At 39.7% G+C, this 13,958-nt stretch overlaps 1 protein-coding gene across 1 annotated transcript in view; it reads left to right on the forward strand.

The window, feature by feature from the left end:
- The window catches only part of CSMD3 (CUB and Sushi multiple domains 3), a 467,563-nt gene extending 455,845 nt beyond the window's left edge, over window positions 1-11,718 (forward strand). Inside the window, exons 56-59 of the mRNA XM_069959625.1 lie at window positions 2,305-2,417; window positions 4,536-4,623; window positions 9,275-9,407; window positions 10,507-11,718. Of these exons, the coding sequence (XP_069815726.1) occupies window positions 2,305-2,417; window positions 4,536-4,623; window positions 9,275-9,407; window positions 10,507-10,666 (494 nt within the window). The 3' untranslated portion in view covers window positions 10,667-11,718. The remainder of the gene's footprint in view (window positions 1-2,304; window positions 2,418-4,535; window positions 4,624-9,274; window positions 9,408-10,506) is intronic.
- The last annotated feature ends 2,240 nt before the right edge of the window (window positions 11,719-13,958 follow it).

Raw genomic sequence — 13,958 nt, forward strand, 5'->3', positions numbered from 1 at the left:
CTGCATGTTGCACGCTGCATGTGGCTTACGTATAGACAAAAAAACAGTAAGTGGAAAAGCAACTGACAGACGCAAGCGCTTATCATATATACTCCCCCCGGTAGCCACACCCCCCCCACATAAAATGGCTTTTAATCAGACTGATGGACAATTTTGGTAATAAATAAATACCTGAATATGAAAAACAGTATCTGTATGGTATATAAAACAATAAAGAAATGCTTACCTCTCCATGCTCCCTGGTGTCCCGCCAAGCAGATCCCTTCTCCACTTTCAAGAGGGTCTTGTCTTAGGGTTGAAAGCCTGCTCAGCCAATCACTAGCCGTGGCACGAAGTGTAGACAGGGTTGTCTTGGCCAAACACCGGAGACCCGTAGGAGAACACAGGGGGAGCATGGAGAGGTAGGCATTGCTTTTATCCATGTAGATACTCTTCCCCCTATCCTAATGACACCTTTAAAGCCCCAGTGAAATGTCAAATGTTTTATAGCTTGGAATCTGTATGTTCAGGCCCCCAGCTACAATCATTAGAATGTGTCAAGAGAACTGCATGGCTAAGTACTGTACATCTCTCCCCAGCTTGCTGCACTGCTTGTTCTAATAATTAATGGAGGTCTGAACAAAAGTTTTTTTAAATGACAGGGATGCTTTAATCAATATCATAGTTAAAATTGAACATAAAACTCACTGTAATAAGTCTTTGATCAGATTTGTATTGTAAACCTCTGTCAGGGGCCAACGTCAAGCATTCTGGCATTTTTGATGACAACAATATCACAGTATGTAAATTTTCATGTTAAATGGGATTTGTAGTGACCCTTTGAAGCTGTAGGGAGCAGTTATGCTAGTGGGGATAGAGTCGTAGTGCATAATCCCTAGAGATACTTTTTTCCCTTCCTTTTTGCAATGTATTATATCTTTTCTTAAAAAGACAACTCCCCCAAGCATTATGAGTAACGTTGCCCGTGTATATTTAATTTTCTGACATAATATGTTGCTTATTGAACTCAATGGGTTGTCTGTATAACATACAGATATGATAGGTCCTTTAAAGACAGAGATTCTCTTTTCTAGGTGTTCACCATTCTCTTTATTGGATGAGGATCCCAAATGGATTTCTCCCCTTTGCTCACTCACATTAGTGTCTTTATTATTTCTAAACTACATTACCACTGTATGGACTTGGTCATAGATGCTTTGTGTATGAAGCCTACAGTTGTGTGCTTCCTTATCCTTTTTTATATTCTGAGATGTATGGTGTGAGATTACCAGCTTCTCACAACAACATGATCTGAAAATTATAATTCTTATGTAAATAAAGTATTTTAGTGTTCCTTTTAAACCAACTGGTATCAGAAGTCTTCCAGTACTTATTAGCTGCTGTATGTCCTGCAGGAAGTGGTGTTTTCTTTCCAGTCTGACACAGTGCTCTCTGCTGCCACCTCTGTCTGTGGCAGGAACCATCCAAAGCAGTAGAAAATCCCTGTAGTAAACCTCTCCTGCTTTGGACTGGTCCTGTTGCGAACAGAGTTGGCAGCAAAGAACACTGTGTCAGACTGGAGAGAATACACCACTTGCTGCAAGACCTACAACAGCTGGAAGGCTTGAGATTTTTAAATAGAAGTAAATTACAACTCTATATAACTTTCTGACACCAGTTGATTTGAAAGGACATAAATTGCCTTTAACTAAAGGACAGGTAAGGGTGGACACACATATATGTGTTAAATATCCACAGGTTAGTGGTGAGGCCAGGTAGCCTTTCCATGTTCTGACTTCATTAGGCACTACATTATTCTCTACATCTATATTTACTAGTTGGCACAGAATGTGTAAAAGAAAAAAAAAATTACCATACCGTATTTTACGGCATATAAGACTACTTTTTAACCCCGAAACATCCTCTGAGAAGTCGGAGGTCGTCTTATACGCTGGGTACAGTTGCCGCATACGGTGGGGGAGTTCAAATATGTCCGCATCCCCACCGTATGCGGTGACCCCTGTAAAACAGTTAACTCACCTGTCATCCGTTCCCAGCAGTCGCGCGTCTCCCATTCCGTTCCCGGTGCACGCAGTGTGATGTACACTGTCTGCGCCGGAGATCCCTGAAGCTCTCCAGGGAAGCAGAGGGTCTGATCAGTCCCAGTCCCCTTATACGCTGAAAATACAGTACTTTTTTGGTGAAATGTTAGTCCCATTATAGGAATGTAAAGGATTACCCCGATAAACCGGGTAATACGCTAGCATCAAAAATTCTGTTTGGAAATTTATTTTGGATTCATATTTAAATGATTTGATTTTTCAGGAGTTTACAAAAGCCAAGAAGCTCGCCTAATACTGCACATAAATTCCGTCAGATCATCGGCTCACACTTCCCTGAGCAAAATGAAAGATGAGAAATGGGCAATGGATGGATTTGTAAGCATAAATCTCTTATAACATGTTTATCATGCTTGGGCGGATAAGAAATTGCTGCAGTGAATCAAGATGAATTAACACGGTATAAATAGAATAGAGAAGGCTGTGAAATATTTCTAGGGAACTTTTTTTCCCCCCGGAGCCTAAAAGGACAATCTTCTTACCGAAGCTTAGTCTTATGTTTGGTGTCCAGTTTCCTCCCTCATGGCAGCCAAGTTTATATACTGTAGCTCAACTGTATTAAAGTTGTGACTATTTAGAGAGAATGCAACTTCATCTAGACAATTCCAATATACTACATCAAATTGGCCTTAGGATACATAGGATCCTTTGGTGGGTCCAGCTCTATATCAGCAACCAATTCCTTGCTGGGCGATTGTATCCTTGTTCTCTTAATTGGTGGAGTCCCGACCTTCAGATTTGTTATCACTTATTCTATGAAAAGCAGATGACAAACTGAGATGGGAATATCCCTTTAACCTTGTGTTGAACCACACAAACCTTGTTAAAAGTTAATATGATTTGTGGTAACAACAACAATAGAATGTATCCTCGTGTTTTTACAGAGCTGTTTCCTATGTAAAGCTTTATTTATGCGTCCGCAGTTCTGTCCGCAGTTGCAGACAACGCAACAAACATAGGGCTAATGTTTTTCAATGGCTGTGTTCAGAGCTCCGTTCATGTAAACGGGGTCACAATCCGTGCCGCCCCCCAAAAAAGGACATTTTGTAACGCGGATCGGCATTTGCGGCACGGATTGCTACGTCAATGCAGTGCCGATCTGGCCCGCCAGAGGATCGAAGGATCCTCCGGTGGGCCCCCAGCTTTACAACCTTTACAAACAGTGACTGACACGTTATCACTGGTTCTTCATTGGTGGGCCCCCAGGATCATTTCCTCTGGTGGGCCCCAGATACCCCAGTCCAACACTGTGTCAATGTAATGCCAATGTAGTGCTCTGTGAAGTTTGGAGCACTACCGATGCGCATTTGTAGTGCGGTCCGTGGTCAGGGACTGTCAGGGACTACGGACATCAATCTGACCAGAGAAAACCTCTAATTTGATAGATTGCACAATGTTAGCTTCCTTCACCTTATCCCATATTTCTTCCTATAAGACTCATGGGTATATCTTGTTAGTTTCTTGCCTCGTCTACTGTATCTTCTTAACACAGTAACAATATGAATTGTCTTGCTAACAAATCTTATGTAATATTTGGTATGTTAAAGAGAGCAGAAAGGTCAGCATCCCGCTGGTCTGGACAAGGTGGACATAGAGGTAGAATGCAGATAAAGAAAGATTCCGGCACGTGTTCTTGCTGAACAGAAGGCTGATTTATTTCATCACAATGAAGAAATTATGGACGCATTGCAGTGCATGCACGGTCCTTTCTCAACAGCTGTTCAGCAAGAAGAAGTGCCGAGATGCATGTTTACTTATTTACAGCGACTCTGTATCCACCAAGCCACCTCACTAAACCACAAGTACCATCCGTTTGATGAGAATAAATCCTTACCCGTCATGTCCTTTAAAATGTGTCTGGTGCCTTGGTTAGAGCAAAAAGTTATATTTTAATCTGTAGCCGGCAAGTCAACAGGTGAAGCCTAGGGTGTTTTTTCACCAGGTCTACGCCACCTCTCCTTTCTTCCTCCCCACCCTCCTCATCATTAGAAACTCCGCCAGGCAGGATTTCTCTTAGTAATCACTTGTCTAAAATGCACCCGTGCTGTAGCGACACAATAAAAATCCTGCCTGGGGGCATTCCTAATGATGAGGAGAGTTGGGAGGAAGAAAGGAGAGGTGTCGTAGACTCAGGGCAAAGACACCGTAGGCTACACCAGTTGACTTGCCGGCTACAGATTAAAATATCATTTTTTGGTCTAACCGAGACACCAGGCGCATTTTAAAAGACACGACCGGTAAGGATTTACTCTTGTTAAACGGATGGTGCTAGCAGTTTGGTGGGGTGGATGGCTTTTATATATTTGTCCTCAGCAGGGTGACTGATCCAATAGAATTTTTGTCTTTTCGCGTACAATTAAAATTGAACATTAAACTTCCAACCTATTGAAATAAGTATTCAAACTATTAAAAATTATTATATGTCATGTTCAAAAGGTCTCAGCGGAACCGGATGGAGCTACATATGTTTTTCAAGGATCCATCCATGGTAAAGACTATGGACAGTTCGGATTAAGGAGTATAGGTACGTGATTATTTTATTTAATATTTTTGTAAGTCAGAATAAATGATACATGTCTAATGTAACCATAGAAAGAGAGCAATAAGCATGTACTAATGGTACACCGGCACACCAGAATCTTAGATATATATAAAAGTACTTTATTAAATCAGGTACAAAGATACAAACAAAAGGATCCCCATTAAAAACATTTAAAAACCCAAAAATACTCCAGGGAAAGCACAAGGTATAATGCTATCCAAGGTGGCAACCCCATGTACAATATATACAATATCCCTGTTATATACAAAAAGAGAAGTTGTGAATATGCCTAAAAAACAAACCACCATAACACAATAGCACTACAATAAAGTAATAAAGATAAATAGTGGTAAGAACAGATATAAAGTCAAAAAATAGCTATGAAAGAAAATGACCAAGGCTGTATATCACCATATAAATGGAACAGGGATAGGTTGGGGTGCCGACCACAGAGCCCCACGCGTTCCGTACGTACCCTCGGACTTCCTCGGTTATTGTTAATGGAAGAATAAGGCTTACATTTTTAAAGTCTTCTGAAGGGTCTGTGCCTAAAAAGCTTTGACTTACCACTTTGGGTTAGAAAGCTCCCACTAAAATAAATTGGTCCCAGAGAAGTCTGCTGTTAGATCCAATTGGACTTGGCAGTGCGATGACTGATGAAATAAAGTGTTACAAAGTACATAATGGTTGTAAACTTTTTTGCTACTGAACTGGCAAGACTTGGGGACAAACTTACGAGTACCCTCTAGGTTTTCAAGGCATGAAAGCTGTTAGATGTTACCAGCTCACTTTCCTATAGTGGTCCAGGTGTGGGTAGCAACTGAATCAGTGGAATAAAAATCACTGGTGCAATGCGTCAAGATGCTAGGCTACCGCAAGTCTTGGTCTAGGTGTTGAGGGCACAGACAAACAATGTGGGCTAAAGCTGGAACCACAGCAGCAAAGGAGAAGCGGTAGAAGGGTAGGAGGAGGCCTTCACTGAATAGTAGTCATTGCAGATGACCTGGCAGCAGTGTCTACTGGGAGTTGTGGTAAGCGGATGTAACACCCAGTTAGCTTAGGATTTATGCTATGTCTGAACCTGATAAATTAATGAACTTTATTAAACTTTGTAGGTGCCCTACATGTGCATAGGTAGTACATGGGGCACTTCACTAAGCGTCCTATTAGACGTGCCGATGGCGGCCTGATCAAAAAAGTAAACAAGCTCCATTCTGCTAGATCGTCGCTTGTTTACTAAGCCTCTTACACAGCTTGATTATCGTTCAGCAGGGGCTACACAGACGTCGTTAGTGATGTCCATGCAGCCCTTGCCCTAGACTGTTATACATCAGCTCTCCATGCTACCGGTCTCCTCCTGTTCTTTACTTCCTCTCCAACACTGCTGCTGTAGCTCCAGAACTGACAGGCCGCTCAGCCAATCACTGGCCCAGACCGCTCTGAAGTTATAGCTGCAGTGCCAGGGAGAAAGTAGAGGTGATGTATAACAGTTCATTCAATCATTAGCCGTTGGCTGCACATCGCTACATTTAATATGGTTGGCGGCCAATGATTTTAGGTCCTGGCCTGAAGACATGATCAGCCGATGACACAATCTGATTGTTATAAGAGAAACATCACTGATTTCAGGGAGAGCAGCCAAACGATAACACTGCCGGCTGCTAGTGAAAGCGCTCAATGCAGTGAAATCCAAGGTGCATTGCCCCCTGGAAAACATGAATATGCAAAGGAAGAACCTGTGGAGCCTCATTGAAGAGTCTCGAAACACAGGACTAGCCAGATATCCCTCAGGAAAGACCCAGTCAAGGGGTGGCTCCTGTAGGGAAGCCACCAAAACCACCATATTAAGTGGCCCTATAAGTCAATGTAATGACAAGGGAAAAACCAAGGCCAGGTATTCATCCACATACAGCTGCCTCGGGGTGTTGCACCTCATCCATCTGATTGTTGTCTCTATTATGTTGTGTTTACACAGAGAGATTTATCTGAAATATTTTGGAAGCCAAAGCCAGGAATGGATTTGAAAAGAGGTGAAATCCCAGTCTTTGCTTTCTGACTTTTTCCCTGTTTATAGTGTGTTCCTGGCTTTGGCTTCAAATATCTGTCAGATAAATCACTCGGGGGCTGGGTTCACACTATGTATATTTCAGGCAGTATTTGGTCCTCATGTCAGGTCCTCATAGCAACCAAAACCAGGAGTGGATTGAAAACACAGAAAGGATCTGTTCACACAATGTTGAAATTGAGTGGATGGCCGCCATATAACAGTAAATAACGGCCATTATTTCAATACCACAGCCGTTGTTTTAAAATAACAGCAAATATTTGCCATTAAATGATGGCCATCCTCTCAATTACAACATTATGTGAACAGAGCCTTTCTGTGTTTTCAATCCACTCCTGGTTTTGGTTGCTATACAGCCTCACAAATACAGCCTCAAATATACATAGTGTGAACCCAGCCTCAGGCTGCATTCACACGTTCCGTGTTCTGCATGGAGCACAGACGTGGAATGCCTGTAAGGGACTTCTCCCCCCGCCCAGGGAGCATCTGTGATAAGATGCTGGGAGCGGGGGAACTGTACAGATATGCGCTGAGCTGTAATGACAGAGCCGTGCGGCTGATTTATTACAGAGCGGCGCATATCTGTACAGTTCCCCCGCTCCCAGCATCTTATCACAGATGCTCCCTGGGCGGGGGGAGAAGTCCCTTACAGGCATTCCACATCCGAACGTGTGAATGCAGCCTTACACAAAGTGATAATTGGCCGAATCGGCCTGGTTCGTCCAATTATCGTGTAATAGGGCCCTAACTCTTCACCGCACCATAGCATTTTAAACCCTTAGTTAATGAACCTTACTATTAAAACAAAAACTAATAACACACAAACCTAAAAACATATATATTTCAAATGTCTATTCCCAGGTGGCCACTTGGTCAATTACTCTGTGCTACTAAAATAAATGATATTTACTTGCAGGGCCCTTACTACATAGGCAAAGCACTTTATTGCATGAGTTCCTATAATAAATGATTCATAGTCTGCTCTGTTTGCCAATTTGTGTCAGCGTTATTGAGAGCGATCTTGCCTACAGTAAAGAAAAAACACCTGTTTGTTTTTATGGATTTACTATAAACAGGAGCTTCATATTTACAATCTAATTATTCACTACGACAATGGAAATGTTACATTCCCGGGAGGACTCGGGAGGCGATAAAGCACCAAAATTGTCACTTCATTAAAAAGAGGAATTATTAAACTATAAATTGCTTCGGCCCCTTTCTTTTGGGACAGATATGAAAAGGAATGCTATACTGTATATGTACACCTACATATATACACTGTACGTATGCGGAGGGGAGGATATATTTATATTGCACAGCTTAACAGAGATGTAAGGATTTTATAGCCAAATATATTCTGTCACCACACAGATGCTGTTTTTATTATGTTTGTGTAGTATTCTATGAAATATAGAGGAGACTATTACATAAGTGTGTGTGTGGGGGGGGGGGAGTTCATCGCGAGGGAACTTAGTTATGGCTAGATATGTATTTGGTTTCTCAGTCCCATCCATAGAGAAGATATGTTTGGTATAAATAAGGATGAGGTTGACTCTACAGCCTGTTACTGTACGTCTTATTAGACTATATGGATCTCATAGAGAAAGAACCCATCAGAAAAGATGATCTTTTCTGAGACCCGCCGTTCCATCACCCGGCCAGGTCACGGAACGGCCAGTTTCTTACAAGGTCTGAATATGGCCTTAATACTCAAGTAGAGCAATTTTTCAATGCTCAAGTACTCAACTGGAGTAACAAATCCCATGGAAATCAATGGAAGACTCAAGTATTTGACCAGGCGCACCTTGCTTGGCAATGCGGAGGGTGCCTGGCTAACCTATTGGTTAATCTTTTCATTCAATTTTTTTTGTATATTTTGCCTTTTTTTGCACGTCATCCTTAAAAGGGTGTTTTAATAAAAAATATACACAAATTAGAACAAAATACATAAAAAAACACACTAGAACTCCAGCGACAAGATGGCAATAGCAATAGCCGTAATACCACATCAGTTCTTGAGCGTATGCATTGCATTGAAGTCAATTAAATTGCGGCAATAACAGACGTAATTTTAAATAGAAAAGGCGGACGCCTTTTCTCTTTTTTTTGACGTTGTGTGAACATATCCTTACAAGACAACTCTCTCTTTTTCTGATGTCCATATAGGGCATCTAAATAAAGATTGTCCTGATGTCAATTTTTTTTTAATCTTGTGTACTAGTAAAGTAATTAATTTACAAAAATTTTAACATTTGAAAACTTTTTGCTTTTCTCTACAATAGTTTGGAAACTTTTTTGCTTTTAAGTGTTCGCCTACAACTCTTCTATTAAAATTTAAAGCCCCATTAAAAGATAATTTTCAGTGAATTGTGTTTTCACTGCTTGAAATTGAGAAGTGGCAGACTCAATTAACTCTTCCCCACCTCCTGTCATTTCCCACTGTTTGTTTATGGCCAGCAAGCCTCATGCCACCATGTAGAAATTATTATAGAAAAATAAGATTTCATGATGATCTAATTACAAAGCGGTCCACATAAGTCAGAGTCTTATCTTGTTTTCTGTTGACAGGAATTAACATGTCGGAGGATAATTCGTCAAACCAGTCACTCGGGACAAATAGCAGCTCTGTTGCAATTGCAATCCTGGTGCCTTTCTTCGCTCTAATATTCGCAGGTTTCGGCTTTTATCTTTACAAACAAAGGTGAGATACCAATATATTTCTGCAGGGGGACTGTCATACATCCAGCTGATTAATATACTCGCAGCTGGACAAAAATTATAATCCACAAAGTTTTTCAAGTTTAGAATTTTGTTCCTTTTGCTTTGGAAAATAATTTAAGGCTATGTTCCCACACAGTATTTTTGCTCAGTATTCTGGTCAGTACCAGATGTGGATTGAAATAACAGAAAGGCTATGTTCACACACGGTTGAAATTAAGTGGATTGCCATCATTTAATGGCAAATAACATCTGTTATTTCAAAACAATGGCTATTGTTTCAAAATAAAGGCCGTTATTTTGCCATTGATTAACAGCAGGGATGGTCCGAACCGAGTTCGGTTCGGGTTCGTACGAACCCGAACCCTCGGCAACGATTCCCGCTGTCTGCCATCGGGATCCAGTGGGAGGACCGCCTGGAAAACTGGGATACAGCCATAGTCATAGGCTGTATCCCAGTTTTCCAGGCGTTACTCCCGCTGTATCCGCCCGCTGCACGGAGCGGGCAGAAAGCGGGAATCTGCTGCCGAGGGTTCGGACCATCCCTAATTAACAGCTATCCACTGAATTTCAACAGTGAGTGAACATAGCCTTTCTGTGTTTTCAATCCACTTCTGGTTTTGGTTGGAAAGCACTGAGCAAAAATAGTGTGTGGGAAAAAAAAAACGAAACTGAAATAGAAGTTCTTTATTTATTATATTCTATAGTTCTGATCATCCAAAAGAATCTATTGTGGAATCCATAATACTCTGTTCTGGCTCAACTGGCTCAGTTGCCCCTAGCAACCAATCAGATTCCACCTTTCATTCCTCACAGACTCTTTGGAAAATGGAAGGAGGAATCCGGTTGCTAGGGGCAACTGAGCCATTTCCACTTTACTCCATGTTTGATAAATCCCCCCCGATAATTTCATAATGGCTGTCATTTATACTATAAAAGCCATTATTATGAAATAAAGGCTGGTTTTTGGATTCAAACAGCCAGAATAAGACATTGTGTGGTCATATCCATTGTATGTTAATATCACTGTATCACTATAGTGATTATATAATCATTCTAATAATTTTTTTTTTTTTTTACAGGACTGCACCGAAAACCCAGTACACAGGATGCTCTGTACATGAAAACAACAACGGTCAAGCAGCTTTCGAAAACCCAATGTACGACACCAATGCAAAATCTGTGGAAGGAAAAGCTGTACGATTTGACCCAAATTTGAACACAGTATGCACAATGGTATAATGCTGGAAGACTCTTTTCTTTTTTTTTTTCCTTTGCTTCAGAGAATTGGGAAACTGAGACGTACAGCCGTGCACTACTCGGTTCACCGCTACTATTAAAGCACATTTTTAAAAAAAAGAAAAACAGAATCACGGGGTCTCGGAGTTTAAAAAAAAACAAAACAGAACCTTGGAGGATCCACGGCGAACAGAACTGAAACAACTCTTCGTGTGCAACATGGGAAGTTTTCCAGCATATCCATTGCACTCTATGAGTGCTGAATTACAATTTATTTTCTTTTTTTTAAAAAGGAGATTAAACTAAATGCGAAACTTTGCATATATTGGAGGAGCATCCATTATCAGTATTTACTGTGCTTTATAAACTATATTAGAAGGTCTCAAACAACATAAAAAAAAAACAAAACAAAAACAAACCAACCAATATATGGTAGAAAATTGCTATAATTACTGGAGAAATTAAGATTAATTACAGGCATTAAGTATATTACATTTTCGTGCTTTGGCAACATTGAAACGGCCCTTGTTGATTTAAGTGTTTTTTGCATCGATTGTTTTTTCTAAGGCCTATGAAATACAGGTGTTATTTATTTTCTATCAACAGACCCGATGACATTGTATGGGGAAGGGAACACGTTTTCTAAATACATTTGTAGCAATCCACAACACCGATGACAATGGGGTGCTATTTCGATCTTTCGGTAGAATCCCAATGTATTTTTCCTGGAATTTTTTGTTTTCTACAATATACGACTCACCATTAGTGAGCCTTACTCATTGAATAATGTTAACTGAAATATCCCATGCTATGCATGTTATAGTTAACAATATATCTATATATATAGGGAACCTATCCTGATAAAGAGTCATCCCGAGCAAATGATCTCGAATATCCTTATAAGCTTCTTATTCTACATAGCTTCCTACCTTACCTATCCCGTAACTTGTATAGGACATTCCCAAATGCTACTTTAGGTTTGGGTTGTCTTTATTGCAAAACGGATATGGAAAGACTGAGGGTTTTCATAATTCTGCCCCCTTTTTTAATCTATAATGTTGAAAAATTCTGATTTATTCTGAAAATTAAAAAAAAAAAAATCTGTAATAACAATTTTTTAATAAATTGTTTTAATCTGTTCTGTGGAGTAGTCAACAATCAATTCCGCTTTTATTTATATTCTGTATTTATTTGAGTTTTTTTTTCCTCTTCTTATCATGGTTGAGGTGTGAGACAATGTGTCAATTCATCATCGGTCATTTATATTATATTGAATAGTTATTTTATACCAAAGAAAGGTTGACTGCGGAGAAGTGCATAGTGATATTTAGCTTTGCTTTGAATTTCTGCAAGAATTTTTTTTTTTTTTTTTTATCTCTAAACTGAAATATGTAAGGCATTAGTCTTTAGCATATCTTAGTATGGTCTGGGGTATGATTGCACCGCAATTACTTAAAATTATTAAACCTTAATTTTAATTGCAGGGATAACAGATTTAAAAGCCAATTTTTGCTATTAACATCAATTTTACCTGTAAATTTCCTCATGCTAAATTGCAAAAACATTTAATTTCATTAACATCATGCTTCGAGATGGAGTGCAATTTTATTTTATATCTTTTTTTTAAAGGGGTTGTCCTGGATTAGAAACAGCTTCTCTGAGACTTGGCTCTCGTATTGCAGCGCAACCTTATTCACTTTAAGACTATGCTTACTGTAACATCTGATGTTTTTTTTTAACAGTAAAATGGCCTTAAAATTAGGTATAAAAATCATTGTTTCTTAATTTATTATATTAAAGGGGTTGCCCAGCGTAAATCTTTTTCTTTCAGATCAACTGGTGTCAGAAGGTTATATAGATTTGTAATTTACTTCTATAAAAAAAATCTCAAGTCTTTCCATACTTATCAGCCGCTGTATGTCCTGCAGGAAGTGGTGTATTCTTTCCAGTCTGACACGGAGCTCTCTGCTGCCACCTCTGTCCATGTCAGGAACTGTCCAGAGCAGGAGAGGTTTTCTATGGGGATTCCCATAGAAAGCCTCTCCTTCTCTAGAGAGTTCCTGTCTCTGCCAGAGATGTCAGCAGAGAGCACTGTGTCAGACTGAAAATAAAGCTTTCCTGCAGGACATACAGCAGCTAATAAGTATGGGAAGACTAGAGATTTTTTTAATAGAAGTAAATTACAAATCTATATAACTTTCTGACACCAGTTGATTTCAAAGAAAAAGATTTTCGCTGGACAACCCCTTTAAGTCTATGGAAATACATTCATTTATGCATAATTAATGCCATGGTTTAAAATAATAGCCAATGGGCATTAAAGCCAAGAGCATGTTCATAATTTCCAGCTGTTAGTAAAAATGTGAGAAATGAAAACAATTCTGATTTTTTTTCTTGACCACAAGACGTGTGTGAACGTAGCATAATAATGTATCACATTAAAGGAGAAGTCCAGTGAAAATTTTTATTAAAGTATTATATTGTCCCCCAAAAGTTATACAAATCACCAATATACACTTATTACGGGAAATCCTTATAAAATGCTTTTTTCCCAGCACTTACTACTGCATCAAGGCTTCACTTCCTGGATAACATGGTGATGTCACTTCCAGGATAACATGGTGATGTCACGACCCGACTCCCAGAGCTGTGCGGCTGTGGCTGCTGGAGAGGATGATGGCAGAGGGATGCTCAGTGTCCCTCCAGTTCTCTGTGTCCCTCAGTGTCCCCCTACCATCATCCTCTCCAGCAGCCACAGCCGCACAGCTCTGGGAGTCGGGTCGTGACATCACCATGTTATCCTGGAAGTGAAGCCTTAATGCAGTAGTAAGTGCAGGGAAAAAAGCACGTTATAAGAATTTCCTGTAATAACTGTATATTGGTGATTTATATAACTTTTGGCGGGCAATACAATACTTTAATAAAAAAAATTTGCCGGACTTCTCCTTTTAAGTCTATAGACAAAAAGTGCGCACGTTTTTAAAAATTTACAATTTCAATGTAAATTTTTTTGTGGCCGTTAGTGTGAAAACAGCTGGGATAACAAAGAAGAAAAAAAAGGCCATTAAAAACTGACTGTTAAAATTTGAAATAACAAGCCAAATCCTTCAATTTTTACAACTTTTTTTGCTTCTTAAAAAAACAAATATTTGTACTGATATATAAAATAAAAAAATTCCAGTGTGTGAACATAGCCTTAAGAGCACGAGCTTGTGGTTTCCTTATACAAGTAAGGAGCTGTTTCTGAAAAAAATACTCCCCCCCCCCCCCTAATGCAGGGCAACATCTTTAAATT

The sequence above is a fragment of the Dendropsophus ebraccatus genome, chromosome 2 (genome assembly GCF_027789765.1).
Source record: "Dendropsophus ebraccatus isolate aDenEbr1 chromosome 2, aDenEbr1.pat, whole genome shotgun sequence".
Lineage (NCBI taxonomy): Eukaryota > Metazoa > Chordata > Amphibia > Anura > Hylidae > Dendropsophus > Dendropsophus ebraccatus.